The 27,309-nt window shown below is 41.1% G+C and overlaps 1 protein-coding gene across 1 annotated transcript in view; it reads left to right on the forward strand.

Annotated features, from left to right (window-relative positions):
* Positions 1 to 27,309, forward strand: part of PLEKHA6 (pleckstrin homology domain containing A6) — a 195,816-nt gene that overhangs the window by 119,369 nt on the left and 49,138 nt on the right. The window contains exons 3-6 of the mRNA XM_051998561.1: positions 20,893 to 20,973; positions 22,167 to 22,281; positions 24,141 to 24,245; positions 24,877 to 24,949. Of these exons, the coding sequence (XP_051854521.1) occupies positions 20,893 to 20,973; positions 22,167 to 22,281; positions 24,141 to 24,245; positions 24,877 to 24,949 (374 nt within the window). The remainder of the gene's footprint in view (positions 1 to 20,892; positions 20,974 to 22,166; positions 22,282 to 24,140; positions 24,246 to 24,876; positions 24,950 to 27,309) is intronic.

Raw genomic sequence — 27,309 nt, forward strand, 5'->3', positions numbered from 1 at the left:
TCTCCAGCTCATTTTACAGATGAGGAAACTGAGGAAAACAGGGGGAAGTGACTTGCCCAGAGTCACACAGCTAGAGGGGTTTTTCATTTTCTTCTCCAGCTCATTTTACAGAGGAGGAAACTGAGGAAAACAGGGTGAAGTGACTTGCCCAGAGTCACACAGCTAGGAAGGGTCTGAGATGGGATTTATATTCAGAAAGATGAATCTTTGTGACTCCAGGCCTGGTCCTATTAGCTCCCCAAATTGGCCTGGCATTCAATAATAAGCCACTGAAGAGAAGAAGGAAGGACTTGTCTCCTGTGTCTCTGAATTGCTACTTTGCCCCTTTGGCGGAGCATCCTGAGTTTCCCTTTAATTTGCCTTTCTATCACTTTCCTCCAGTCCTACTGGGACTGCTTTCTTTTGGGCGATTGATAATGATAATCTCATATTGGAATAAATGGTAGTAAAAATAAGTCCCAGACTATATGTAGATTATGCAGGATAATTTCAATTAGGCCTTTCCAGGCTAAATATTTTCCTTCTTTTTTTGGGGGGGGGGAGTTGATAAGAAAAAGCAGCCTGAAGTCCATGAGGGTGGAAAGGAAAGAATCCTGGGTTTTGCTATCAAAGGCTGCAGAATGGAACCCTTTCTCTGTCATTTACTTTTTGGGTGACCCTTGCCAAGTCACCTTTCTTCCTTTGGATATATTTTCTCTTCTGCAAAATGAGTTGGATGAGCTCTCCCAGGGCAAGGGCCCTTTCGGCTCTAAATTCCATCATCCCTGATGAGTTACAGCTGACAAGGAAGTTTGCCTATAAAGACACATTTACGGAGAGTGACTAGAATCCTACCACAGTTTCCTTTCCAAAAAGCTCCCTTTTCTTGTTGGACCTCATTTTCTACTCTTGGCAGTTTAAGTGGGACCAGAAGGAGTATGTTCCCATGTTACAGATGGAAGAATTAAGAGCTACGACCCAAAGTCCCTGGGAAAATTGGGGCTCTTTCTGTGAGGATTTTCAGCTTGTATACGATCCACTGGCAGTGTTTCTGGCCCTATCCTTGCTCTGCCCCCAAAGGGGCCTCCTAGTCAGTAAATTGAGGAGTTTCCTGTCATTCTAAGCCTTTGGCAGGCCAACCCCCTTTTGCCCCCCCCATTCCCTTGACTACTTGGGAAGCTCCAGAAATCTCTGCCTTTTCAGGAGAGATTTAAAACTTCACTGTCCCATCTGTGATCACCCTGTCTCCCCTGTTCCCAATCCATAAGGCAGATCCCTTTCCCAGGTGAGATAGGGAAAATATCATATGATGTTGGTGGATTTAGGAAAATGTAGAAAGTCTTGGACTTATGAAGAAAGATGTTATCCACCTTAAGAGACAAAGAGACAAACAAATATAGTATGGTTTTACATAAATATGTGATTGTATGTATATGTTTATGATTATATGTATGTATATGCATGAATATATGTGTATGAGTATATGTAATATATGTCCATATAAATATAATCATGCTTAATTGCAGTCTTTTGGGGAGCGGGGGAAAAAGAACAAATTAAAAAGTGCACAATAAAGGACAAAAGAAAGCCTACAGATGGATAGCTCTGAACACAATGTACAGTTTTTATTACTGTAATGGAAATTTGTTGCTTTATATTTTGAATCCTTTTCTATGTTCTGTAGAGATGGTAACATTTGCTCTTTTTTTTTTTTTTAATTTTGTATTTGTTTTAAATAAACAACTTTAAAGAATATCATAGGGTGACAGGTATAGAATTAGAAGGAAACTTAGAGGTTGTCTAATCTAAATCCTTCACTTTATAGACAAGGAAACTGAGGCCCAGTGGCTAAGCCAAATGACTTGCCTAGGATCATACTAGCAATAGGCAAGTCTAAATTTTTGTCTTAGGATAGAAATGGAGGTGACTACAGGTATCCAGCCCTCCCCTCCTGATTCTCCCTTCCTTCAGACCTTTTACAGATGCCTGGAAGGGTGGGATCTCTAAAACGAGCGCTTTGTCTGATATCTTACTTTCCCCTTCCCCCCCAACTGAGGAGGAAGGTCTCCTCTTCCCCAGACAAAGCCTCCCCTTTGTAGTGTCTTATCAGGGTCGTGGCTGCCTGGCTGGGCGGGGGAGCAGGAGAGGAGGGGCTCAGAGGCCATGGAAACTGGCCAATCTCTCAGTGAGATGCCTGGGAAGCCGAGAGAGCTCCCAGCCCTCCCTTGCACGCTCACTTGTGTGTACACACACACACACATATATACCATTTATGGCAAGAATCTCTCCACCCCTTCTATCTATAACAAGCCATCAATCTGCAAATATGTATTAAGCATCTACCAAGGAAGAGAGTCCAGGTTGTGAATTCTGAATGTTAGAAGAAAATCTAAGCATGAGTTGCTGCCCAGATGATACATTCATGTCCTTTCCATCATGGCAGGTACATATCCAGTACACACAGTGGGGATTCAAAGCATCAAAATTCATAGGCTTTGTCCCCTAACACTGTCCCAGGATCACAATCAAGATCACTGTGAACATTCTGGGACTGACTCTTTTTTTTTTCCCCAGATTTTAGTCCTTTATTTGATATCACAGTTATTTTTCACATGATTAAATATAAATATAGAGAAACTTTGTCATCCAAAGTGATCTTTTTTTTATTATTATAGATTTTTATTTACAAGATATATGCGTGGGTAATTTTTCAGCATTGACAATTGCCAAACCTTTTGTTCCAACTTTTCTCTTCCTTCCCCCCACCCTTTCCCCAGATGGCAGGTTGACCCATACATGTTAAATATGTTAACGTATAAGTTAAATACAATATATGTATATATGTCCAAACAGTTATTTTGCTGTACAAAAAGAATTGGATTTTGAAATAGTGTGGGACTGACTCTTGGTCAGGGCTTCTTAAACTTTTCTCCTTTTCGACTCCTTTTCACCTGAGAATTTTGATGTGACCCTGGGTATATAGGTATATGATAGGTAGAAATCAAACATTTACTGGTAATAAATCATAATTTTTTGATCTCCACATTCAGTTACTGACAAGAAATCATAATTTTGTGACTCCTACATTCATTTACTGATAAGATATTATAGTTCTGTGAATCTCACTTGCAGTTAGGAGATTTCATATGGGGGCTTAAACTATAGTTTAATCTAGAGCTGGGCTCGAAATGTTTCAGCAGGAGGGGGTTGACAGCTCTCATTAATTTTTTTAGATGTTCTATCTAGAGAGGGACTTAAGATCCTGAATCATTAACTTCTTTCCTTCAAGGGGATAGGGTATTCAGAGTAGGCAGACATCAGGGGCCTGAAGGAAAGAGAGAGAGCTTAAATTCTATACTGATTCCCTTAAGCATAAAAATATTAGTTGTTTTCTTGTTGTTGATATTGTTAGATGGCATCTAAACAGCCTTGAAGGATTTTAAGAAATGCAGCCGAGTACAGTGTGTCAAATAAATTCTTGTTGACTGACTGTCTCTTAGCTTCATGTTTTAAGACCTCAACTTCCCCATCTGTGAAATGGGAATTGATTGCCTTTTTCTTCTAGAAGAGTACTCAAAAAAGCAAAGGATCATAGCTGGGACCTTAGTCCAAACTCCTCCAAACAGTCATGTAGGTAGAAATTGGATTTGGACTCAGACTCATTTCAAATCTAGCAATCTTTTCCCATATTAGGACTGTGTGTCTCAGTCATGCTACTTTCCCTTCCCCCACTTTCTTTCCTTCCCTGTAGCTTCTTGAGAACATGTACTCTCCCTTCTCCACATGGCTGCTTGAGCAGATGGGGAAGGACGTTATGTCCTCTGCTTGGGCAGGGTGCCATTTATTTAGCACCATTGTTACCACTGGTACCATAATTGGTTCCATTATTCACATTCAAAGCAACAAAAAATGTATTAAGTGCCTACTCTGTGCAGAGTACTGTCCTAGGGTGAGATAGAATTTAGCTAAGCTATAGTCCTTGGTTCAAAGAGATTCTAGGGAAATAGCAGAAGGATAAGACCCCCATCACAGATAATATATTCACTCATTGTATCATATTATATATTATAGTTAAGAACTGCAAAAGAAAATGTTTCTTGGAATCTTTTCATATCGGGAAATTGAGGTAGAGAACAGCTTGTACCTGATGGAGGGGGATTGAGAAGCAGGAATTTTGCTAGTTTCTTGGAATAGAAATGGAAGGAAGGTCAGCCAATTCAGGCTTTTGTTATGTTCCAAACACTTATTCTGCAGAATTCCTTTTCCCTGGATAGGGTGGGGTTGCTTTTAGGACACAAGTTTCAAATCTGTTGACTAAAGGAGTGGAAAGAGTTTGTTTGAATGGTCTTTTACAAAGTCTGGAAGTTAACAGTTGGGTTGCCAAATTCTCTGGAGAGCAATGATTTGTGCCCCAAACCAGAACTGGATACTCAAAGTGGGTTCTGCTACCACTGGCCCCTTTTAACTGAGAGACCCTGTTCGTGTCTCTGACCATCAGGAGAGAGAAACAGGGGTGAGAGAGGATCGCAAGAAGTTGGAATTAACTCTCTAGTAGGACATGGCTCAGAAAGATGTCAGCAGGAAAAATTAAAGCCAGAGATAGACTGTTTCCTCACCCATTCTCTTATAGTAAGGAACAGAGTAAGAGAAATATGTGTAAAGGGGCTAGTTTCTGAAAGTCAAGAATGTTAACTTTGCCTGTCCTGATGATTTCTCTGAGGTCACAGAACTTGAAGCTGAGCTGCAAGGGACCTTAAGAAATCATGTATCTGGCCCAGGCCCCTGCCTTGAGGGAGGTGACATTTAATTATCCTTCTTCTAATGAGTAGGACATTTACTGATAATAAATTATAATTTTGAAATCCCCACATCCAGCTACTAATAAGAAATCAGAATCAGGATTCAGATATTTGATTCATGATGTGATGGGAGAGGTTCTGCCAGATCTGCTTGGTTCCCCACGATCATAGATTCATATATTTTGAGTTAGAAAGGGCTTTATGAAGGTAGCCTCCAGGTTCTATACCGGGGGACCTTAGATCATGGGGATCCAAGCAAATATGTCACATTTCAAGGACTGAGAAGATGCAGAGAAAAATAGAGAGGGAAGTTAGCTGATGATGATAAAACATGGCTAATCCCAGCCTCCAATTTCCTTAGACTCCTTGGGCAATAGCTTTCTCCCCTTTGCTCTTTGAAACACAAATCCTGTTCCTTGTTGTGAACTCAGGGAAGGAGAAGATGGAGGAGGCTGAAGAGATAATATATTATTTGAATCTCTCCTCTCTTTGTCCTGAGCCATTCCATGGTTAGCAAGGGATTTTTCTACTGAAAAAGGAACAGAGAAGTGAATGAACTCAGGTTGATACTGTTCCCTAATGTCAACAGGACATTTTTATTTTCTGCCCCTTTTCCTATCATGGAGGAATGATGGAAAGGTAAAGGGATAATGGTAGCCTGACACCTTTGGAAACTCAGTCATAAGGCCTGGTCTTGGGGATGTATGTCCAGTCTTCTTAGTTGAACTTGTCCCACCCTAACTGTGCTAGAAATAACTCTTGGCTTAGGAGGTAGAGATAGAGCAGGGTGGAGTGAGGGAGGAAAGGAAAGGAAGCAGAAAGGAGAGGAGAGAGCCAAGAACAAGACTGGGTGGAAGCCACACAAATGGCTTCGGGCAGGATGTGGGCTGGGGCCTCCTCTTCTAGCCCCCTTAGTTTTAGCTTTTATAACACATAGGAAAGAGAAGACCCTAGGGACTTCTTCCTGCTCCCTGTCTCAAGCATCTAGACACCCAGAATATTTGGGACAACACTTAAATTGCCCCATATAACAACTTCTGGGGTGTGGCAGTAGTAGCTCAAGAACAGAAGGGCTTTTGAAGAGTGGGAGACGGACTAGGGAAGTGGGTTTTCTGCTTGGAGTGACCGGAGGAGCTTCAGGAGTCAGTCTGCTCAGAATGTTGGATGGAGAAATGTAAACAGAATTGGTTTTTAATTGGGAGGGAATGTAGGGGCAGATAAGACTGCTGAAACATGAAGCATAATGATGTGAGGAAACAGGAGGAGAGGAGCAGGGATATGCATCTCCTCCTACTCCTCTTTACAATTCTACTCCCTTACCAACAGAAATCCTGTTTTGGGGAAGGCCCATAGTTGGAATTTGCCATTGAGAGAAATAAGAGGAAATGGGGGTAAGACATATTACCCTTGTCCCCACCCACTCCTGAGTCTGGTCCAGATATAATGAACTGTGATCTCCATAGCCAAAACTATCCTTGGATCTAAAAGGCCAGAAGAGAGTTAATTCTTCATCAGCAAATTTCTCAGTTACTATAGAGAAGAAACAGCTGGGATAAATCAGGCCCCCAACGTTGGAAATGGAGATAGAAGGGCAGGCTGTTAGGGGAGGGAACGTTTTTCTTCCCCAACTCAGTTAAGAATTTTTTTGTATCTATCCCCACAAGATCATTTACCATATATTCATGGGATCTAGACTAAGAAAAGTACAAAATTAACTGTTGGTAGATGTGGCCAGAGTCTCGCTGTGTATGTCCATATATGGCTACATATATAAAGGGTCAAAATAGATGATCATAGCATTAGTATTGGAAAAGACTTTGGAAATTAAGTCCATTGGTAAAAGTATAGTTAAATAGTTTGAATGTCTGGATCCAAAGAGGAGTCCTTAAATGGTTCAATGCTAGTTTGCAAAGAAGTCTCTAGTAGAGTCCCTTAGGAAGCTCTGTTTTTGCTAACAGTTTTATCAATTGCTTGGTTAAAAGTAGAAATCTTACAATTATTAAATTTGCAGATGGCACAAAAAAGGCAGAGATATTTAACATCCTCAGTGACAAAATTAGATTTCTAAAAGATCTTGATTAGTTAGAACATTGGGCCTAAGTTGAAAAATATGAAATATAAAATGCATAAATGCAAAGTTAGAGGAAACATCATTTGGGATGGGGAATTGGAGTCCAGACAATATGACTTGACTATGAGTTTTGTGACCCTGATCCCTTAACTTCTTAATATCACATGGCAACTCTCTGACTATAAATTACAGATAAGTTTCTGGATCTGTGTAATGGATATATGGACTAGTGTGTCTTTACCCATCTCTCATAGGGGGTTGTAGACCCCTATCTACTTTCTAAGTTGGTTTAATCACTACAAAGTACTCTCACACTGGAAAGTCTGGGTTCCTACAGAAGGATCATCATTATGTATGTGGAACTAGGTAGTTATATTTAAATTCTCTCAGAATCTTAGGGATAATCCTGTTTTGAAGAAATATTCTTCTGCTTCTTCTAGTTTTTGAGCACCCATTGATTCCATTTATTTATATGACCAAGCAATGATAATAATGAACTTTTAGATCTTAAATATAGCAAAAGGCAAAAGCAATAATGTGTTATACTACCACTGGCCCACACGCATTACAGTAGTTGCATGAATAATAAAATATGACACTATGTGTAGCCATGAGATATATTTTTCTACCTTGATATCTGTGGGCAGGACTGGCATACATCTACAGAAGCTTTCCAAGGAAACAAGGAAACATAAGCCAAAAGATTATGTGCTTAAAGTAACTCATGACTCTGAAACTATAATCTTTGTTTTTCACTTTCAAGAACTAACCATAAAATTACCTTAATAAAGTAGATATCTGTGTTAAACAGATACTTCTGCTAAAATAAGTTGATTCACATAATAGTTGTTCAACAAGTCACGGGAATGAAGTCTAAGGCAAATCAATTAGAACTAAGTGACTTTTCTGGTTCTCTGCTTTTAATCATTCCCCCTTCTCAAAGAAACATCATTAACTATACTGTCTATTACTTTTAGTTTGAAACTTAGATGGTGCAGTTCTGAAATCTGCTCTTTCATTTGTATTTTCTTAGCATCCTGGGTTTAAATTCTCAATCTTCTCTATAAACATCCCCACCTTATTTTATGATTTACAATCACATCTTCATATCTTGTTTATAATCAGGAAGTCAGGAAGACCTGAGTTCAAATGTGATCTCAGACACTTAATACTTCTTAGTTGTGTGACCCTGGGCAAGTCACTTAACCCAATTGCCTCAGCACAATAAAAAAAAAAAAAAAAAAAGCTTAACTTTACAAATATAAGATGGTAGAAACATGGGCAAATAGCAATTTGGAAAAAAAAATTGGGGTTTTAGTGGACTGAAATCTTAATATAACCCAACAATATGTTAGAACAGCCAAGAAAGTAGAGAAAATCCTCAGTCACAGAAGAAAACTATTTTTTCCTTCTCCTTTTTCAATTCATTTTACAAATGAGGAACCAAGGCAAAGAAGATTAAGTTACTTGGCTAGGAAGCTAGTAAGCATCTGAGGCCAAGATTTGAATGCAATAAAATGAGTCTTCCTGATTCTAAGTCCAGTACTCTATCTTTTATACCACCTGGTTTTTCCCTAGTGTGCCATCACACCATATTACCTCTCAAAGGAGTTTCCAAGAAAAAGGCATGGTAGTCCCATTGTTCTCTGCTTTGGTCAGACTACAGAGGGAATGTTGTGATCAATTCTGGGAATCACATTTTGGGGAAAGCATGGATAAGTTGGGAGAGCATTTCCAGTAGGACAACCAGGATGGTAAATAGCTTTCTATTCTTTTCATATGAAGGTTGAAGAAATTGAGGATATTTAACCAGAAAAAGTAGAAGACTTGCAGGAAAGTTGAAGGTAGAGAATATTAGCTGTCTGCAAGGTCTCTCCCATGGAGGAGAGATTAACTGTTCTGTTTGACTTCAGAGGGCAGAACTATGAGTATTTGAAAGCATTTGCAAAAGGATAAATTGAGGAAAAAATTCCCAACAATTGAAATCATACCAGAATGATGATAGAGTGAGCTCTTATCACTTGAAGTTTGCCAACAAAGTCTCCATGACCAATTGTTGGGTACATTGGAGAGAAGATTCTTTTCCAAATATCATTTAAACTCAGTGACCATCAAGGTCTCTTTTTCTCTCTGAAATTCTGTCATTCTATGACATTTTTGAGGGTGTCTAATACAAAAAAACTCTTAGGTAGAAATAAGTTCCTGGAAAGACTGGCCAGTCCCATACCACCTCCCCCACATATATCTGTTTCTTTACTTTATAGTTATTATTTCAGTTATGAGGAATGTCCTAAGGGTCTCCAATATCTGTGACCTTTAACTGTACAAGTTGAAAGCAGAGAAGTGGATATTTGTCCGAAATTAGGACATTAAAAGAAAAGGGAGAGACCTGTTCTTAGTTATTGTAAAAACTTGAGAGATCTCTCTTGTCCAAATTCTCTCCTTTTAGAACTGCTGTTAATCAACAGGCTTTTATTAAGCATCTGCTATGTGACAGGTATTGTGCTAGGAAGTGGGTTTCCAAAAGCCAAAATAAAACAGTTCCTGCTCGTTTTATCAGGGGAAATAAGATGTACACATGTAAAAATATAGAAAGGAAGGAAGAAAATAAGGGATGGAAGAAGGAAAGAAGAAAGAAGAGAGGAAAAAAGGAAGGAAGAAAAATGGAGGAAAGGAGAAAAAGGAAGGGAGGGAGAGGAAGAAAGGAAAAGAGGAAGAGAGGGAGGAAGGAGAGAGAAGAAAGGAAAGAAGGAAAAAAGGAAAAGGAGAAAACAAGGAAGAAAAAAGGAAAGGAGGAAGAAAGGAAGGAAAGGAAGGGAGGAAAGAAAGAAGAAAAGAAAGAAGAAAGGAAGTTAGAAGGAAGAAAATATTTATTGCCTACCCTGTTCTAGGCATAGTGCTAAGTGCTTTACAAAAATTATATAATGTTATCCTCACAACAACCCTGGATGGTAGGTACTGGTACACAGTTAAGGAAACTGAGAAGGTGGAGGTTTGGTGACTCACATAGCCAATAAGAGTCTGAGGTTGAATTTGAACTTGTCTCCTAACTTCACTCCCTCCCTCCTTTCCCGCTCCCCTCCCCAGCTTGTTTATACAAAATAACTACTCTGGTTACACTAACAACCTGAGAAAAGGGCACCAGCAAATTCTCATGTAGAAGATGGTGTTACAGTTTGAAGGAAACTAATGATTTTGAGAGGCAGAAGTGATTGAAGAATCCATTCCAGGCACTGAAGCTAGCCTGTGCAAAGGCAAGGTGACAGGTGAAAGAATGCTGCAGTGTGGGAGGAATATCGAGGGGGCTGGTTTGGCTGGACTATAGAACATGTGAAGGGGAGCAATATGTCATCCTTCTGGGAAGGTAGTTTGGAGGCAAGCTTGGATAGCTCCAACTGCCAACCAGAGAAATTAGGATTTGACCTGAGAAATAATCCGGAGTCACAGGTGGGTTGACATAGGTAGATGTGTGCTTTAGGGATATTGCTTTGGCAGACAGTGGTGGATGAATTCAATCTGGACTGAGTTCTGGTTACCATATATCAAGAAGAATATTGATAAACAGGATCTCAACCAGAGGGAGGGTGATTGGGATGGAAACTATATCTTATGAGGATGAGTGAAAGAAACTGAGGGTGCTTTAGCCCGGAAAAGAGAAGAATTAGCAGGGAAAGGGAGCAGGAGGGAAGGAAAAGGAAGGATATAATTGCTGTGTTCAATTCTTTATGAAAGGTCACATGTATTCTGCTTGATCCAAGACAGCAGAACTGGGTAGAAATTTCAGAGAAGTTGGTTTTAGTGTAAGGAAAATTTTGCAGAGAATTATAGGTATCCCTAAATGGAGTGGACTGCAATCTAACCCAACTTTACAAGTTGGAAGACAAGCTAAAGGGAAAGATAAATTTCCTTCATTTCTTGTCAGGGCTCCTGGAATGAGATTTCCTTAAGGCTTAAAGAAGGCTTTTCCTTTTTCAAGATCTCCATATAAAAATGTAAGCACTAAGAAAATTATTATGTCCACAATGAAAAAATGGGTCATCTCACTGCATTCTACTCTGTCCAGACCACATCTGTGTTGTGAGTGGAGAGCCATGTTTTAAGAAGTGTGTTGAAAAACTGGTTCTCATTCAGAAATAGTCATTCAGCATTGGAGGCTATGCCATGTGAGGATGGCTGCCATCTGCCATCTTTAGTATTGGGAAGTTCTTTTTGTCCTTAGAAGGCAGAATTGCCTTCTTCTAAGGATTATGGGTTGATGTTGATGGGAGGAAGATTTTGTTTTGATGTAAAGAAAAACTTCCTAACAATTAACTGTGCTCACAAGTGGCATGGGTTGCCTTGGGAGGTTATGATTTTCTTAATACTGGAAATCTCTGATGGTGATAGTAGTAATAGGTATAATAGTTAATCTCTCTGTCTTTTTCCAGAGAGATCTCTCTATCTAGAAACTCTGCTAAATGCTTTACAATTGTTATCCCATTTGATCCTCATAGTTGGATCATAGCTGCTATTATTTCTCCCATTTTACAGTTAAAGAAACTGAGGCCGAGATTAAATTATGTATCCAGGGTTACATAGCTAAATAAGTATCTAGGGTCAAATTTTATTTAATTTTTTTAAAATCAGATTTTAATTCAGAGCTTTCTGACTCTGTGTACTCCTAGCATTCTATCTGCTGTGCAACCTAGCTGCCAGATAAGAGCCTGATGTACTTGTTAGGGATATTGTAGAGAGGATTCCTGTTCAGATACTTTTTGGGCTAGGGTCTGTCTTGTCCAATTCTTGTTAGGAGAGGGTCTATGAAAATGCACATATTCACGAGAGGGATAATGCCTATTACTAGATTAGTGAGTAAGGATTGGCTATTGTTTGTGTGTCTTGAAGAGGACCATGAAATCAGGAAGGTGACATGCAAATGAATTAGATTTAAGTGAGAAAGAGCTGTGCAAGGTCACTTGCCTCACTTTTTCTTCCAGGGACATCTGGGTCCAGTGGCCAGATATAGATCAGGATGACTGGAGATGACCCTGGATACAGTGGGAGACCTTAACTTTTTTAAGCCAAGGTCTTCAACAGATTTCAGTTCAACTGAGGCCACATCCATTTAGTGATTGGCTAGGCTCTTTGGAAAAGAAGAAATGAGTTACAGCATAAAAAGGTGGGAGAACAGATCAGGAGGCTTCTTGAAGACCAGAGGGAAGTCCCCAAAGGGAGATTTCCATTTATTTTTACCATTTGACCTTGAGTTCATCCATATGCCATTTTTAGATGCCGAAGGATTTATTTATATGTGACAATAACAGCCATGTCATGAACACTTTTTGAAGCCTTTTAGAGAAGGATGGTGGAAGGAGAAACCATAACGGAGCTGATCCTATCTCTTGTCTTGTTTGTGTCTTTTTAGTATATTCCCATTAGGCAGTTCTCATCCCCTTCCCATCCCTAATTCTCCCTGTTTCCTCAGGCAATCTTGTAATAAACATTGATCAATTTATCGTCTGTTATTATGTCTAGCCCTTGGAATGTCCTCCCTTCTTATCTTTGCTCCTGTCTTACCCTGGTTTCTTCAAAGCTCAAGTCAAATCCTGCCTTTTGAAAGAAGGCAGCATCTCCAAATGCAAGTACCTGCCCTGAAATTATCCCAAATTGACCCAGTATCACAGAATTGATTCTTGTTTGTACATGGTTTCTCCCCTTGCTATTGTTTGTCCTTCATTCTTGAAGAGGATCATGACATCAGGGGGGTGATGTCAGGACATGAAAGTGAATTGGATTTAAGTGAGGAAGGGTTGTACAAGGTTACTTACCTCACTTTCCCTTTCAGAATCGTCTGGGTCCAATGGAAATGTCTCCCCTCAGTCTAAGGTCTCCCCATATAGAATGTGAGCTTAAGAACAGGGGCTGTCTTTTGCCTTTTCCCCCCCTATCTTCAGTGCTTAACACAGTGTCTGGCACATGGTTACTTAAATATTTGTTGACTGAACTGCTCTATCTGGAGCTTCTTGTAGTATATGTTGTTGTATATATGTGTTATATGTGAGATGTTGAGCCAAATCTAATTTCTGCCAGAATTCTTCAGTTGTTCTAGCAGTTTTTGTTAAATAAGAAGTCCTTAACCCAATAGTTTCTGGATTGGGATTATTGAACACTAAGCTATTATATTTGATTGTCTCTGCGCATGCAAATTCTTTATAATAATAGATTGCATTTACATGGCACTTAGTAGATGCTAGGTACTGTTTTATTTGCTTTACAAATATTGTTTTATGTTTAGAAGAATTGTACATGTTTAATCTATATTGGATTTCTTATTATCTAGGAAAGGAAGAAGGGAGGGAGGAAGAAAAATTTGGAACACAAGGTTTTGCAAGGGTGAATGTTTGTATTTTGCATCTTTGCATTTTGAAAAATAAAAAGCTATTATTAAAAAAATTTAAAGCCCAAAGAACCAAATATTATTTCATTTGATCTTCACAAAAATCCTATGAGGTGCTATGATTATTTCTGTTGTACAGAGAAAGGCAAAAAGAAGTTAATTGATTTGCTCAGAAGCTCACAATTAGTAAATATCTGAGGCTGAGTTTGAACTTAGGTCTTCTTAATTCTAGGCTTAGTGCCTTATCTTGCACCTGCCTTTTTAAAAGAGGTAAAAGATTCAGAGAGGACTATGTGACTCCCATAGTTTCCCTCTGAAGTCAAGAACCCCTGTTCATGTCTATAAGAGCCAAAGAAAGAGAATTAGAACCTTGTCTACAGTAATGATACAAATATCATCAGCACCCATTTTGCTCTACCTCCATTTCCATCCTATTCCCATCCATGATTCTTTCAAGGCCTAGAAAGTTGGCTCTAGGGATAATAATAGGTTCTTGCTCAGCTGGCACTCAATTGGAAGTGATCTTTCTTCTCAAATTTCCTTAGAGTTTTTCTTTGATCAAATTTTCTTCTGGATTTCTTCTTTGCCTCCATGACATTCTACCTTATGTGTACACATATTACATCTCGTTTATTTAGTTCTTGGAGCATGAGGAGCTGCCATTTTCTATCTTTGCTTCTTGAGGCACAGCATGGAGTCCGGTATACAATAGGCTTTTAGATGTAGCTAGGTGACTCAGGAGATAGAGCACTAGGCCTGGACAAGACAATTAGTCTCTGCCTTCCTTAATTTTCTCATCTATAAAATAGGGATAACAATACCTCCTAGTTCCCAAGGTTGTTGTGAGGATAAAAATGAAGTAATATTTATAAAATTCATTGCAAACCTCAAAGCTCTGTGTAAATTCTAGCTATTATTCTATAAATACTAGCTGTTGCTTAACAGATATCTATGGAATTAAATTGCAAATAGCTCTGGATAAGCCACCTTGATGGATAATTTAATTGTGGGGTTCCTGAGTTTAAATGAGAGAAGATAACTAGTAAGGGAGACCTCTGAGATTCTTTTTCTTTTTCCTCACTGTACCTTTCTGGGCCATTGAAGAGGTAATTTAACTTTTATACTTTAACCAAAGGCTGTTAGAGACCTCTTTGACTTGAAAAGAGGATATTTTCTTCTTTCAGGGGAAGAGAAATAATTTTCCTCATGTGCCAGCCCTAGTTCTCCTCCTTCTGTGAAGATAAGTTTTATTTTCTTCCCCTCCTAATGAAAATGGAGCAAAACCAAGCTGTATATTCGGGGGGGACCAGGCCAGGAAGCGTTGTGTGGGGGTGACATGGCAGTACCAGAGTTGTTTTTATAGAAAGGAAGTAATTAACTTTTTGAGCAAGCAAGGAGAACAGAGAAAAAGTATCTCCAGCTATATGATGCCCAGTTCTTAGTACAGAGGGGCTAGGAGTTGGTATTGAGAGATCCAGGCTTCAATGAGCCCTCTGCAGCCCCACATTCATGATAAGGCATTTGTGGAAAGGAAAGGTGGAGGGATTCTTAAGGGGGACATTGGCCCTTTTACCAGCCAGTGGTATTTCCTTTTCTCCCTCAGCCCTTGCTGTATGAAGAACATAATAAGGTCTCAGAGCAAAAACTAAGAGATTGTTATTTGGATCAAAGATTTAGAAAGGAACCTCAAAAGTCCAAATCTTTCATTTTACAGATGTGGCAACTGAGGCCCAAGACATTTATTTACTTGCTCAGTGTCACACAGATAGTATGTGACAGAACCTTTTTGAGGGATTAGATGTTCCAGGTAAATAGGTAGTTTGTGACCATTTAGAGTGCTACCCAGAAGCTGGGTTGGAACTGTCATTCCCTCCTCCTACCTAAATCCTTCTGTTTGAGCTCCAAACTGGTTCTTTGTTCCTTTTCAAAATAGGTGATATAGTAGTTAGGGTGAGTGGGGGTTAAGGAGGGGGGGAGTTGAGTCAGAAAGACTCGAATTTAAATGTAGCCTCTTCACACGATTATTGTAAAAACCACCTCTTCATTCATTAAGCTCTTGTTCCCAGAAGGGCTGGCAAATGAGATGTTTGTAAAACACTTAGCACAGTGCTTGGCACATGATAGGTCCTATATAAATGATATCAATTAATATTGCTGTTAATTATGAATAGCCATACACAAAAGTAATAGAACATAGTAACATAATATTCAATAAACTCAATCCAGAAACTACTGGGTTAAGGACTCCCTGTTTGACAAAAATTGCTAGGATAACTGGGAAGAAGTAGGGCAGAAATTAGGTTTAGTTCAACATCTCACATAAAACATATATAACACTATTTCGTCTCAGATGAGAGAGTTATAACATGTAAAACCATTATAAAATGTTTACATAAACCAGTTATAAAATATAAAACCCCTGCCCCAGCCTCCCAACAGCAGGATGAATTAACTGCTCGATAGAGTTATTTAACGGGGTATTATTTAAATGCTTTTGAAGGTTGAGCTCATTTGAAATCAGGCTACCTCGTTCTCTGGACAGGGGAAAATCAGGCATTTTGCTGCCTCAGTTATGAAGTTCTCTGAACCAACTTCTATCTTCAAAGAATAATATTAGCGACTCCCCCTTGATGTTTGCTATGTCATCACAGATTTTACCTTGACAGCTGTCCGTGATGTCAATAGAATGTTTGATGCTGTTGGGGAAAAAAAAAAAAAAAAAAAAAAAACCAAAACCGAAACCAACAGAAGCTACTGTGGTCCGTCACTCCCAAGGAGCGGGATGGGCTGACATTGAGTCAATATGGATTTAAATTGGGAATCAGGAAGAACTTGCTGACATTATGAACCCCATCTGTGATCATGAAGAACCAGTGAGATACTTGGGAGCAGGGGAGGGGAGTGTTCGGTCCTATCTGGAGGCAGGGGAAGAGGATTGATTTAGAAGGGCTTTTGTCCCAAGGATCTAGGAGATATCAAGAAAATGAGGTGGACATAGAACCATTATTGGACTACTGAGAATTCAGGGGAATAAAGGACTTTTGTTCGAACTTGCCTGCTTCTATGTAGATTTCAATCACCGGCTGGAATTTATCATCTTGCATCTGGGAAGATTTTCAGGAATAAACACAGGCCCGTATCCCTCTCTTCTCCTTTTTGCTTCCCCCTTCCCCTAGATGTTCCGGGAGGAAGCTTTTTATCCATTTTCCCTGAAGCCAGGACCAGGGTTCCTTCCACCAACTCCTAACCTCCACCATCCCTATTCCTGGACCGGAAGCCTGCTGGTATTCCCTCTCATTAGTTCTATAATCAAGTCTTGGGAAGAGCAACCTGGTGTAGTTTCCAAAGGGAACTTGTCATTGAGGAGATGATTACAGCCGCCTCTTCATTAATTAAGCCTCTGTTGCCATAGAAGGGTTGGGCAGACTAAGGGGGGAGACTTATTCAATCAATCCCATCTCCCTGGGCGGGTGCAGCAACCACAGCAGCAGCAGCAGCAGCAGCAAATGAACCCAGAGTTCCTTTAACCCCTGTGGCTCCAGGATCCTCTCAGACATCAGAGAAGCATCCCTGGTTTTCCTGCCTAACGGGGTGCCACGGTCCCGGCCAAGGTGGAAGAGGTGGAGAGGACGTCTTTTTCTTGCAGTTAAAGAGCTGGCATGAGTTTCTGCCATGCAGGCTAGAATGCAGCTTCTATCTCCGCCGCCCTCCTGCCTCTTTCAGTGTCATTAGCTCATCGAGGTCCAGCCGCCTGAAGTTGTACACCTGCTCTGTGTGTGTGTGTGTGTGTGTGTGTGTGTGTGTGTGTGTGTGTGTCTACTTCAGCGTTTTTTCCTTGGGGACCTGAACTGGGATGATTATATCCTCTTTTCTCTTGGTGTACCTCCTGCATGTCTCCAACCTTCAGGCATTTAAGCAGAATGCTGAAAAAGCAGCAGGCCCGGTAGAATACCCCCTGAGCACCCCTTTTCTCCACCAAGGGAAAACATCCCACTCTGTTCCTCAAGAGTTGGGAGCTGGGAAGGTGGGGTCCATTCAGCAGAATCCATGTGGCTCTCCCGTGGCCCTGGAATGCGACCGTGGACCAGGGCATGTGGCCGGAGGACTTCCCTCCCAGAGGGCTGTTAGGCTCAGGGGGCCAGTGAAACTAAGATTGCCAGCTTGGCTACAGAGCTGCCCAGGAAGATGTTGAAGTTTCGGGCTGACCGGAGAGTCAGGTAGGGCTCGCTTATCCCTCCCCTCCCTGCACTTGGTGTGAGGGAAAGTCAGAAAGCCGAAGGGGGCTGGGCTGACCCAGGGGGCAACCCAGCCCATTTGGGTCCTAGGAAAGGAGGGTGGGGGGCCTGTATGGATTGAATCCGGGAAGAGGATGGTGGTTAGGTCAATGGTTGCTGCATTGCAGTGTTTATGAAGGAGAAACTTCATCTGGAATCGGTGTAGCTGGGACAAGGGAGAGGACATTACTTGGGAAAGTTGGTGGGTGGGAAAGTCAGGGGTACGAAGAGAATTGTCCTTTCCTGAACTGCTCAGGAAGAAGAATGGAGGAGGGGTGTGTGTGTGTGTGTGTGTGTGTGTGTGTGTGTGTGTGTGTGTTCCCATAGGGAATATGCAGAGCAGGAAGGGCTGGGAGACAACTGGGCAGAAAAAACTGGTCCCAAGTTGCTCCTTTGTGCTGCAAATGATAGAGAGCTTATCTTCCCAAGAACTCCTGCTATTATGTTCTCCCCCTTTTGGTGGAGTTAGGAGAAATTATTTATTGGGGGTGATTCTTGGGATGAGGATATGCAGAAATGCTTAGACTCGAATATTCTTTGTTGATAGAATTTGGGAAAGATTCCTCAATGGATATAGGAAGGGAGGGATTAAGGAATAAGAGATCCCCAAAATGGACCACCAGATCACACCCTGTTTCCATTGCAGTAGAGGTTGGTCAGATTAGGCCTACTGGTTGGGAAGTTCCCTAGTTTGGACTGGAAAGTCATTAATATAACAAGGTTTCCTTACTGATCAGGTCTCTAGACCAGGCTGATTGTGGTTATCACTTCAGTGAATTCTTAAAATTCTTCCAAATTCTTTGATCCATATCAACACTCTGCTCCCCTCCCCCTTATTCATCTTTCTATTTTTGAAGTTGGGTCCTGCTTCAGTTCCTTAAAAATAAGTGAATTAAAATAAGAATAACAAATCATCCAGAGGCTGTTGAGGCCCTCCAGAACTCAGCTAATTTGATTTAATTCAACTGTCTTGCCAGCTAAACTGAGGTCTGTGAGCTTGGGGTGGGATGGGTGGGATCTTGTTGGCGTTAGTATATTATTCTTGGACATCTTTATATATGTCACCTTCCCAGGGCTAAAGGCACCACAGTTCAAAGTGCTTTAGTGAGAGGACCCGAGTTTAATATCTCTATCTCATACTCTCTGTGTAACCTTGGGTTTTAAACCGTTTCCTTATCTATGAAAACCGACTGCGATGTTGCCATCCCATCCGGTACTTAGCCTTTGAGGTCCCTCCCAACAATAAATCTGTGTTCCTATGACCATGCTCTTTTCTGGAACTAATTGTCACATAGATTTTAAGAACTAATAATTTTTAAAAATAGTTTTTATTTTTACCTACTTTTCCAAATGTATTCCTTCCTTTTCTCAGAGAGTCATTCCTTAGCAATAAAAAAAAAGAGGGGGGAAAACAGTTCAGGGAAACAAACACAGAAAATGCTTGATGCTGAATACCTATTGTCTCCTACCTCTGCAAAGAATCCCATAGCAGGTACTTTTTCACTTGTTTTCTTTGGCACCAAAGCTTGGTCCTTATAATTTCACAATGTTCAGTTTTGTTTTCTTATTGTTTTCCTTTCTCTTTACATGCTGTAGCCATTGTGGGTGCATAGCTAGATGAGATGGTGGATAGAATGCCAGGTCTGGAGTCAGGGTGACTCATCTTCCTGAGTTCAAATCTGGCCTCAGACATATAATACCTGTGTGACCCTGGACCAGTCACCTAACCCTGTTTATCTCAGTTTCTTCATCTGTAAAATGAGCTGGGGAAGGAAATGGCAAATTACTCCAGTATCTGTGCCAAAAAAAAAGCCCCCAAAGGAGTCATGATGAGTCGGACATGACTGAAGTGACTGAACAGAACAGTTGCCATTGCGTATATGGTTTTCTCGGTTCTGCTGGCTTCACTTTACATGAATTCCTATCTCCTCCCAATCATCCTCTATATCATTATATTTGTCATTTCTTACAGCAGAGTAATATTGCATTGGGTTAATTTACTACATTTCCAATTGATTGCCCCATAGCTTGTTAAGTAAAATAGTGGGCACCTTTCCATGGGTTCAGGTAGAGAGGAATAAAGGAGGGCAATCCACTGCGCAGCCAAATCAGACCCTGTTCCTGTGCCAGGGTGGAGTGTATCCTGCCCTGTCTATCTCAGCTGCTCAGAAGCATCTATTACACAAGATGACCAGAGCCCTTATCTCTGAATGAGTGCCCTTATCCCTTTCCCTTTCCCCTTTACCTGATACCATGCAGTAGCTCACTTTCAGGCAGATCCATTTGTGACATTCACTCGGCCAGGGGAGCCCAGACAGGGGCCTCCCAGAATAGCAACTGCGATGTTGCCATCCCATCTGTCTCTGCAAAGACCCAGTGCCTAGTTAATCACCTCTCCTGCCTCCTTCCTGGCAGGCTTTCTCCCCAACACCCCTATTGCCTCCCCATCCACAGCATCCCTTAATTAGATCTGTCTGTTATGCCCTCACTCTACCTCAGGGTTTGACAATTCCCAGGCTTTCAGGCCTCATTGAGCAGTCCTTGGTCAGAGAAATGTATTTTTCTTCCTTGGTAATAAGCTTTGGTTTTGGGGTATGAGTGAATCTTGCTCAATACCAAAGAATTATCCCATGCCCTGTTTAAAAGGGGGAGACTGAGGCATGCTGGAGGAGCGGAGAGCACAAGATGGGGAGTTTGTTTATTCCTTCATCAATGCTATTGTGTGCCTCCGGTATTCAAGGCTCCATGTTGGCAGGAATTGTTCCTGGAATAAGAAGCTTTGCATCTTGACATTCAGCTCCATCTGGGACTCTACTTTCTTTTAGATTGGCCTTGGGAAATAATTCTATTTTCCTTCCCACTACGGTTCCTGAGTAGTAGTGAAGGGGCAGGGTCTGGCTGTTTTAATCCTATCATCAGGAGTATCTGTCAAAGGCTGACATTGATACAGAGAAACTTCCCTGAGTTCTGGTGATTTGGGAAGAAGATGGAGTAGATCTGGAGGTGCTAGGATCTTATTCAGATCTCAGCTTACCTGCTCATTTCCTCAGGAGTTTATAGGTTGATAGATTTAGAGCTGGAAAAGGCCTTAGAAGTCACTGAGTCCAACCCTTGTCTTTAGAGGTGGAAATTGGGGCATGGATAGCTTAAATGACTTGCCTGGAGTCACAAAGCAAGTTAAATATCTGAGGAGTTGAAGTTAAGTCTTCCTAATTGCAGATCCAGGGATCCATTTACTACATGACACAAACCGTCTCTCCATTGAGGAAGGGGGGAGCTCTTGACCTGATAACCAGTCCCCAATCTTGTTTTCCATCATCTATATTTATCTGGTTTTTAGTCACCCTTTCTTCCTATCCCTCTCACCTTCATATGTCTTTCCTACTCCTGCAGCCACAATGAAAGACGGAACACATTTCTGCACCCAGTGACCGGCCAGATCCCCGAAGAAAACAAAAGATTTGACTTGAGAAAGTAAGTTTGCCCTCTCTTCTGCTTCCTTTCATGCTGTTGGTTTCATCTGTGCCTTCTTCCTTCAATTTCCATTGTCTATGCATCAGAAGGGAAGCTAAGGGAAGTATTTAGGATGTTCCAAAACGCAGAAGTGTTGGGAACCTCTCTAGTGCGTATTCTTCTTTCCCCAGAACTTTCAAAGCTCAGGCCAGTTTGTGAGCCCCCAAAAGGGCAGAAGCCATACTTACTTATGCAATGCCCCTCAGTGCTGAGCACAGAGATCATCAGACATTAGGCAACTAATATTTGTAACATGTTGTTAAATGTATTTGTAACATGTTGTTAAATGTATCCATCGGATTTCGTTCTGATGGTATGAGCTGAGAGGGAAATCTGATGTGAGTCCTGATGATCAGAAGGGGTTCAATGTGTAATCAGAGAAGAATCACTTCTTGAGTAAGTGATCAAGGCTAAGATCAGGCATGGAATGCATGGGGAGCTCTTTTGGAGCTCCATTGTCTTAGTAATGAGAACTTAGTCTTCATTATTACCTCTTTCCTTTGACTTTGATTCCCCAAATGAAGAACTGTAACAGGAAAATTAGGTAGAAATCATAGTCAATTAAAAGATACAGCTCTTCTTATTTACTCTGACTTTTAGACTAGAGGGAGAAAAGGAGAATGAGCTTTTAGAGTCTCTTTCCTGCCCTGAATCACCTTGTGGGGACTGAGTCAATAGGAGCTGTTGCTAATTTTTTAGAAAAGGTGAGAATAGTATTGTGAGATAATTGGAATGTAGTCTTCTCCAGAATGACATGGTCTTCTGATCATTAGGAAATGCTGATTTTATTTTCATTTTAAAAAAGATAATATTTTGTCAATATATTTTGTTTTTATTCTCCTACATTTCCCAACATTCCCTCTCTCCCCCTGAGTATCTTGCCTTATAGCTGGGGCTAAACTGTAAAGAAATGAGGAAAAAAATAGTTCAGCAAAACCAATCAACATTATGTTACATACAGTGTTCTATATTTATAACTCCCTGCCTCTGTAAAGAAAGGCGGGGAGGTTCAGAGTACCAGTTTTCTATTGATATCGGGCCATGAGTCAGGAATTAGGAGGACAAGGAGATGGAAAAAGGAAGGGGGGGGAGAATGATTGCTTCTTAACCATAACAAGTTTTCTTCTTCTCTTCCTATCTGACTTGGGGCTCAGATCTGCCTCGGACATGTCCAGTAAAACTGGTGGAAAGCGCTCGACAACCACCTCCAGTGACACAGCCAACAACAACATGGTGTCTGAGGTCCCCCCAGAACGGCCCAATGTCAGGGTAAGTCTTTTCCTGAAGAATCCCATTCAGAGTCTGGAGAGACTGCAGTTAAGTTTAGAAAATGAATCAACCAAATCAGACAGTTAATCCCAGGCTCCAACTATCTGAAACATCCAGATGGCCCTCTCTTCTACCTCCTTCATCTGAGGGCTCCCATTGTTCCCAAATTCCTGAAAGTTCTGAAAATTATATAATTTAAAATAAAAAAAAAGAAAACTTCATTTTATTATTTCATTTAATCTTCATAATAACCCTGTGAGGTAAGTATCACAGATATTCCTTTCCTTATTTTAAGGATGAGAGAACTCTACAAAGTTTTCAGTTCAGTACTTTGTACTCCATTGGACTTCCCAATGTCCCACTCTCTTATAGGAACAGATTATAGATGGGATCTTAGAGGCCTTTAGGTGACCACCTCTATGTGGTCTCTAGATCACATAGTGGATTCAAATTCAGATCTTGTGACTCCCCATTTGGCATTCCCAAGTTTAGGGCTCTTTTCACTGAAAGATTAAATCAATCAAAGAAACTTTTGTGTTCCTCTTCTTTGCTATTTTTGAAATTTGCTTTGATCTCTAACTCTAACCTCAGACCAGACTTCATGGACCTTTCTTGATCTTGATCTTTCATGGATTTCTCCCCATCCCTTTTGCCATTGCCCCCATCCCTTAATGCCTGGCTGAGACTTTTTTTTTATATATATATATATATCAGCTGCTACACTCATCACATATCACAAGAGAACATTTTCTAGGGCCTCTTTACAGAGAAGAAAATTTATAAATTCAGAAATAATATACTAGGATAAGGTCACTGGAAATATGAATTTAAAGTCTCTCTGGTCCTAATCCAGGTGGGCCCTCACTTCTGTCTAGCTTCATATTCAGTTCCTGGTGGAGCATGGCTCATTAGGATTCTTTCTGCCGGGAGCATCTGCTCCTCCTGGCCCAGAGACAAGAATGGTATCATTCCTTACCGAATGCCCCCAGGCTTATTTTGGGGTGCAGGGTAAAGGAGATGGAGGGCGGGATTCATCCACTAGAGATCCTGGATTGAGCTCATTCTCCTGGCTTATCCAACCAATCAGAAAGGATTCTGATGGCATGGGGGGTGGGGCGAGGTGGTTCTGCCCAAATTACTATGCAAATCACTCCCTATCTGAGGTGTTTTCCTCCTACAAGAAGGAACTATGAAACAGGTACAGACAGTTCCTATGACTTCGACAACCAAAATAATTAAAGCTGAAATACAGATCGCCTCTAAAATACATGAGAGAACTTTATTGGGCTTTTAGGGAAAAAGGCTAGATGGTTTATCTGAGGTCACAGAAGTTGTTTAGTAGTGAAACAGACTGGACTGGAGATCTGACTCCTTCCTAGTCTTAGGCTTTGGATGCTGTGAGGCTCCGGGGCTGGGGATAGGGAGAGATGAAGGGAGGAGGGAAGGAAGGAAGAAGGGAGGGAGGCAGGAAGGAAGGGAGAGGGAGGGAGGAAAGGAGCGAGAGAGAAGGAAAGAAGGAGGAGAGGGAGAGAGAGACAGAGACAGAGAAACACAGAGATTAGACGGAGGCAAGAAAGAGAGGGAGAGGGAAGGAAGGAGGGAGAAAAGGAGGAAAGAAAGGAAGGAAGAAGAGAGAGAAAAGGAGAGGGAGGGAGGAGGAGAGAGACAAGAGGGGAGGAAGAAAGAGAGAAAAGAGAAGAAGAGGGAGAGAAAAGAGGAAAGAGAGGGAGAGATGTGAGAGGAGAAAACTAAAGGATTAGCACCTCCAAACAGAAGCAGCCATCCTGGAAGATGTGGCAACAAGCAGGTAAGGGATGAGGTGAGCAAAGTTGAGTTTTTCTCTGTTTCTTCTTCCTCAGGCACCCCGTACTTCCCGCAAAGCTATAGCCTTTGGCAAACGTTCCAACTCCATGAAGCGAAACCCCAATGCCGCTGTCACAAAGAGTGGCTGGCTCTTCAAACAGGTACCTTTCCTCAGTGCTCCCTGGGACACCATTCTATCCTCCTAGTACCTCTGAAGAGACTGTGGGTGCCCCCCAGGGTTCTCTCCTGATCCTGTCTCCCTCTATCCTGTTTCACTTGGTGTTATTAGCTCCCATGGACAAAGACACCAGCCTTCTTACTATTCCTGCACCGAGGACTCCATCTCCAGTCTGCAGGCATTGCCTCATGTCTAGAATTCTCCTTCCTCATCTCAGCCTCCTGGCTTCCCTAGCTTCGTTCAAGTCTTAGAGAAGTCCCACCTCTTACAGAAAGGAATCTTTTAATTCTGGTACCTTCCCTCTGCTGGGAATTTATCCTGTATATACCTTGTTTGGACCCCATGTTTGCTTCTTGTCTCCCATATTGGACTGTGAGTTTCTTGAAGCTTTGTTTATATCCCCAGCAGTTAACAAATGTTTATTGACCGACTGACAGAGCTTTCTGCTTTCTATTTATCCTCTGAATGACCTGAGAGGTTGTGATTCCCCCTAAAGATCCCATAGCATCTCAGCATCAGAACAGAGTCTAGAACTTAGACCTCGGACCTCCTTCCTCAGTGTTCTCTCCGTTGTATCATGCTGAAAGCCATCTGTTTCTGTGTGTGTCCTTCAGGCCAGCTCCGGGGTGAAGCAATGGAATAAACGCTGGTTTGTTCTGGTGGACCGATGCCTCTTCTACTACAAAGGTGAATTTACCTCCCCTCCTCCCCCACTCCCAGAAAAGGGACGGTTCCAGACTGACCTGCCATACTTTCTCTCCAGTCCCACTTTCTGAGCACGTGCATGCAGGCACACACACACACACACACACACACACACACACACACACACACACACACAGAGTCTGGTTTAGTCCTTAAGATGTAAGGTCCTTCATGCATCCCATGTCATCGCCAGTGGTCTGGACAATGTCCTCCCATTGGACTTTGATGACTTCAGAAGAGAAAGTGAGACTGACCACTTTGTGCCTCACTTAAATCTGATTTGCTCTTGAGCCAAGACTTCACTCTGTGATATAACTGGTTTTCTTCAAAAGCGAAGGACCACCACCATCCACAGGAGCATGATGTCTTACACAGAGTGGGCACTTGATAAATGCTTGTTGATCGGTTCAGGGAAGATATAGGACAACATTGGGAGAAGATACTGGATGTGGGGCAGAAGAAGAAAGAAGTAAGATGACCTGAATCAAATGAAAGATTTTATACTCAAAAACCTCAGAGTAAAGCTCGGGATACCTCAGCTATAGATTTACAAAAGGTACTGCCCCCTTTTCCCTTCCAGAGGAATTATAGCATCTCACCAGCTCTGGGGACTGGGCAGTTAGTTATCAAAATTCCCCTCAGAAACACTATACAACTGAATTCAATGACATTTAATTAAGAAACTTTTACCGGCAAAGCACTGTGAGAGGTGTTTTGAATATAAAACCAAAAATAAGATATTTTTTGTCTTCAGGGAGCTTATGTTTAGCATGGGGTGGGGAGACATCTTATACATAGGGAAGCAAATCCAAAAATTATACAAATCGGAGTATGGGTGAGCATCACTAACAACTGAAGAATCAATCAGCAAGAATTTATTAAGCATCCACTGTATGCGAGCCTCTGGGCTAAATACTAGGAATACAAAGAAAGGTTGAACACAAACTAAAACAAATCTCTGTCCTATGCACATATAAGATATTTATATTGTTTATGGGAGATTATCTATGCTAATAGTTATAATTTGTTTTAATTTTTAGTTCCTTCCAAAGCAGGGATATTGTGTCCCCGAGTATCAAGGTTTTTAAATAAATATAATGCAATCATTGTAAATTTTCATATTTAAATTTACAAATAGGAAATGACAGAAGGAAGAGTGAAAGAACAAATGTACTTTTAACATAAGTAATTCTTCTATCATGAGACTCACAAAACTTTGACCCTTTTCCTAAACTAGAATCAATACATAACATTAAATTAATTAAAGAGGGAAAATGAAAATTTAGATCCTAAAGTCTTGCCTTTAATCAGATCTTATATTGACTATAATTAGTGCCATTTCAGTAGACTTATATGGATATCTTGTTTAAGAAGTGGTCATCTAGAATAAATATATATAATATTTAATATAATTGTATATTATACATGATAGATACTGTACATAAATATACACTAAAATAATACCAAATGATTATTTTATTTTAAAATGCATAATTTAATTTTGTTACATTCTAGACCCTTGAGGACTACAGCTTTATAGGGAATCTGTATCCAAAAATCTTAGGCAGTAAGCTTGTTGGAGCACTTGGCTTGAATCCTGCCACCATTCCCAAGGGACTAAAGTCACCTTTGACCAGATTATTCTTGTTCTTGAGGGTGTTTCACCAGTAGTGACTGGGTTGCTTTTTCTTTTCATGGCTTACTTCCTCCCAAAGAGGGGAACAAAATGAAAGAATAGCAACTTCTGAAAGATGAGATCAGGGGAATACGCCATAAACACGAGTTGGACCTAGAGCAAAGCCTCTCTACAACCAGAAAGGCCATTATTCCTTCCATTCCCTGACCTCTGGGATGCCAGACACCTGTCTTTCTGTTTTTCCTGGGTTCTCCTGGGAGCTGCCCAGTGAATCATTAACCTTGGCAAACAAACTCTGTACCCAGTTACTCCCCCCACCCCTTTCCAGCTATCCCTAAACCCCAGGCTGTTATGGTTTCAGCTCAGTGTGTGTGTGTGTGTGTGTGTGTGTGTGTGTGTGGAGGGGGGTAGGAAGGTGATAAGTGGGATTTGTCCTGGGGTGGTATAGGGATTGGGATTTAGGATGGGAATGATCTACAAGATCTGCCAGTTGGCAGGCAATGAGGAACATCAAGGAAGTCTCCAGAGGAGAAGAGAGCGGAGATATTTGGGAGAATCCTGCTTTTAGTGAACACCCCTATCCATACTTCCAGAGGAAACTAACTTTGGGGCCTCCAGAGAACATTCTGTAAAAGGCCCAGCTAATCTCCCTGCTGATAATTAATCCCTGAGGTCATAACTAATGTGGCCACAGCCAAAGCCTTCT

The sequence above is a fragment of the Antechinus flavipes genome, chromosome 4, assembly GCF_016432865.1.
Source record: "Antechinus flavipes isolate AdamAnt ecotype Samford, QLD, Australia chromosome 4, AdamAnt_v2, whole genome shotgun sequence".
Taxonomy (NCBI): domain Eukaryota; kingdom Metazoa; phylum Chordata; class Mammalia; order Dasyuromorphia; family Dasyuridae; genus Antechinus; species Antechinus flavipes.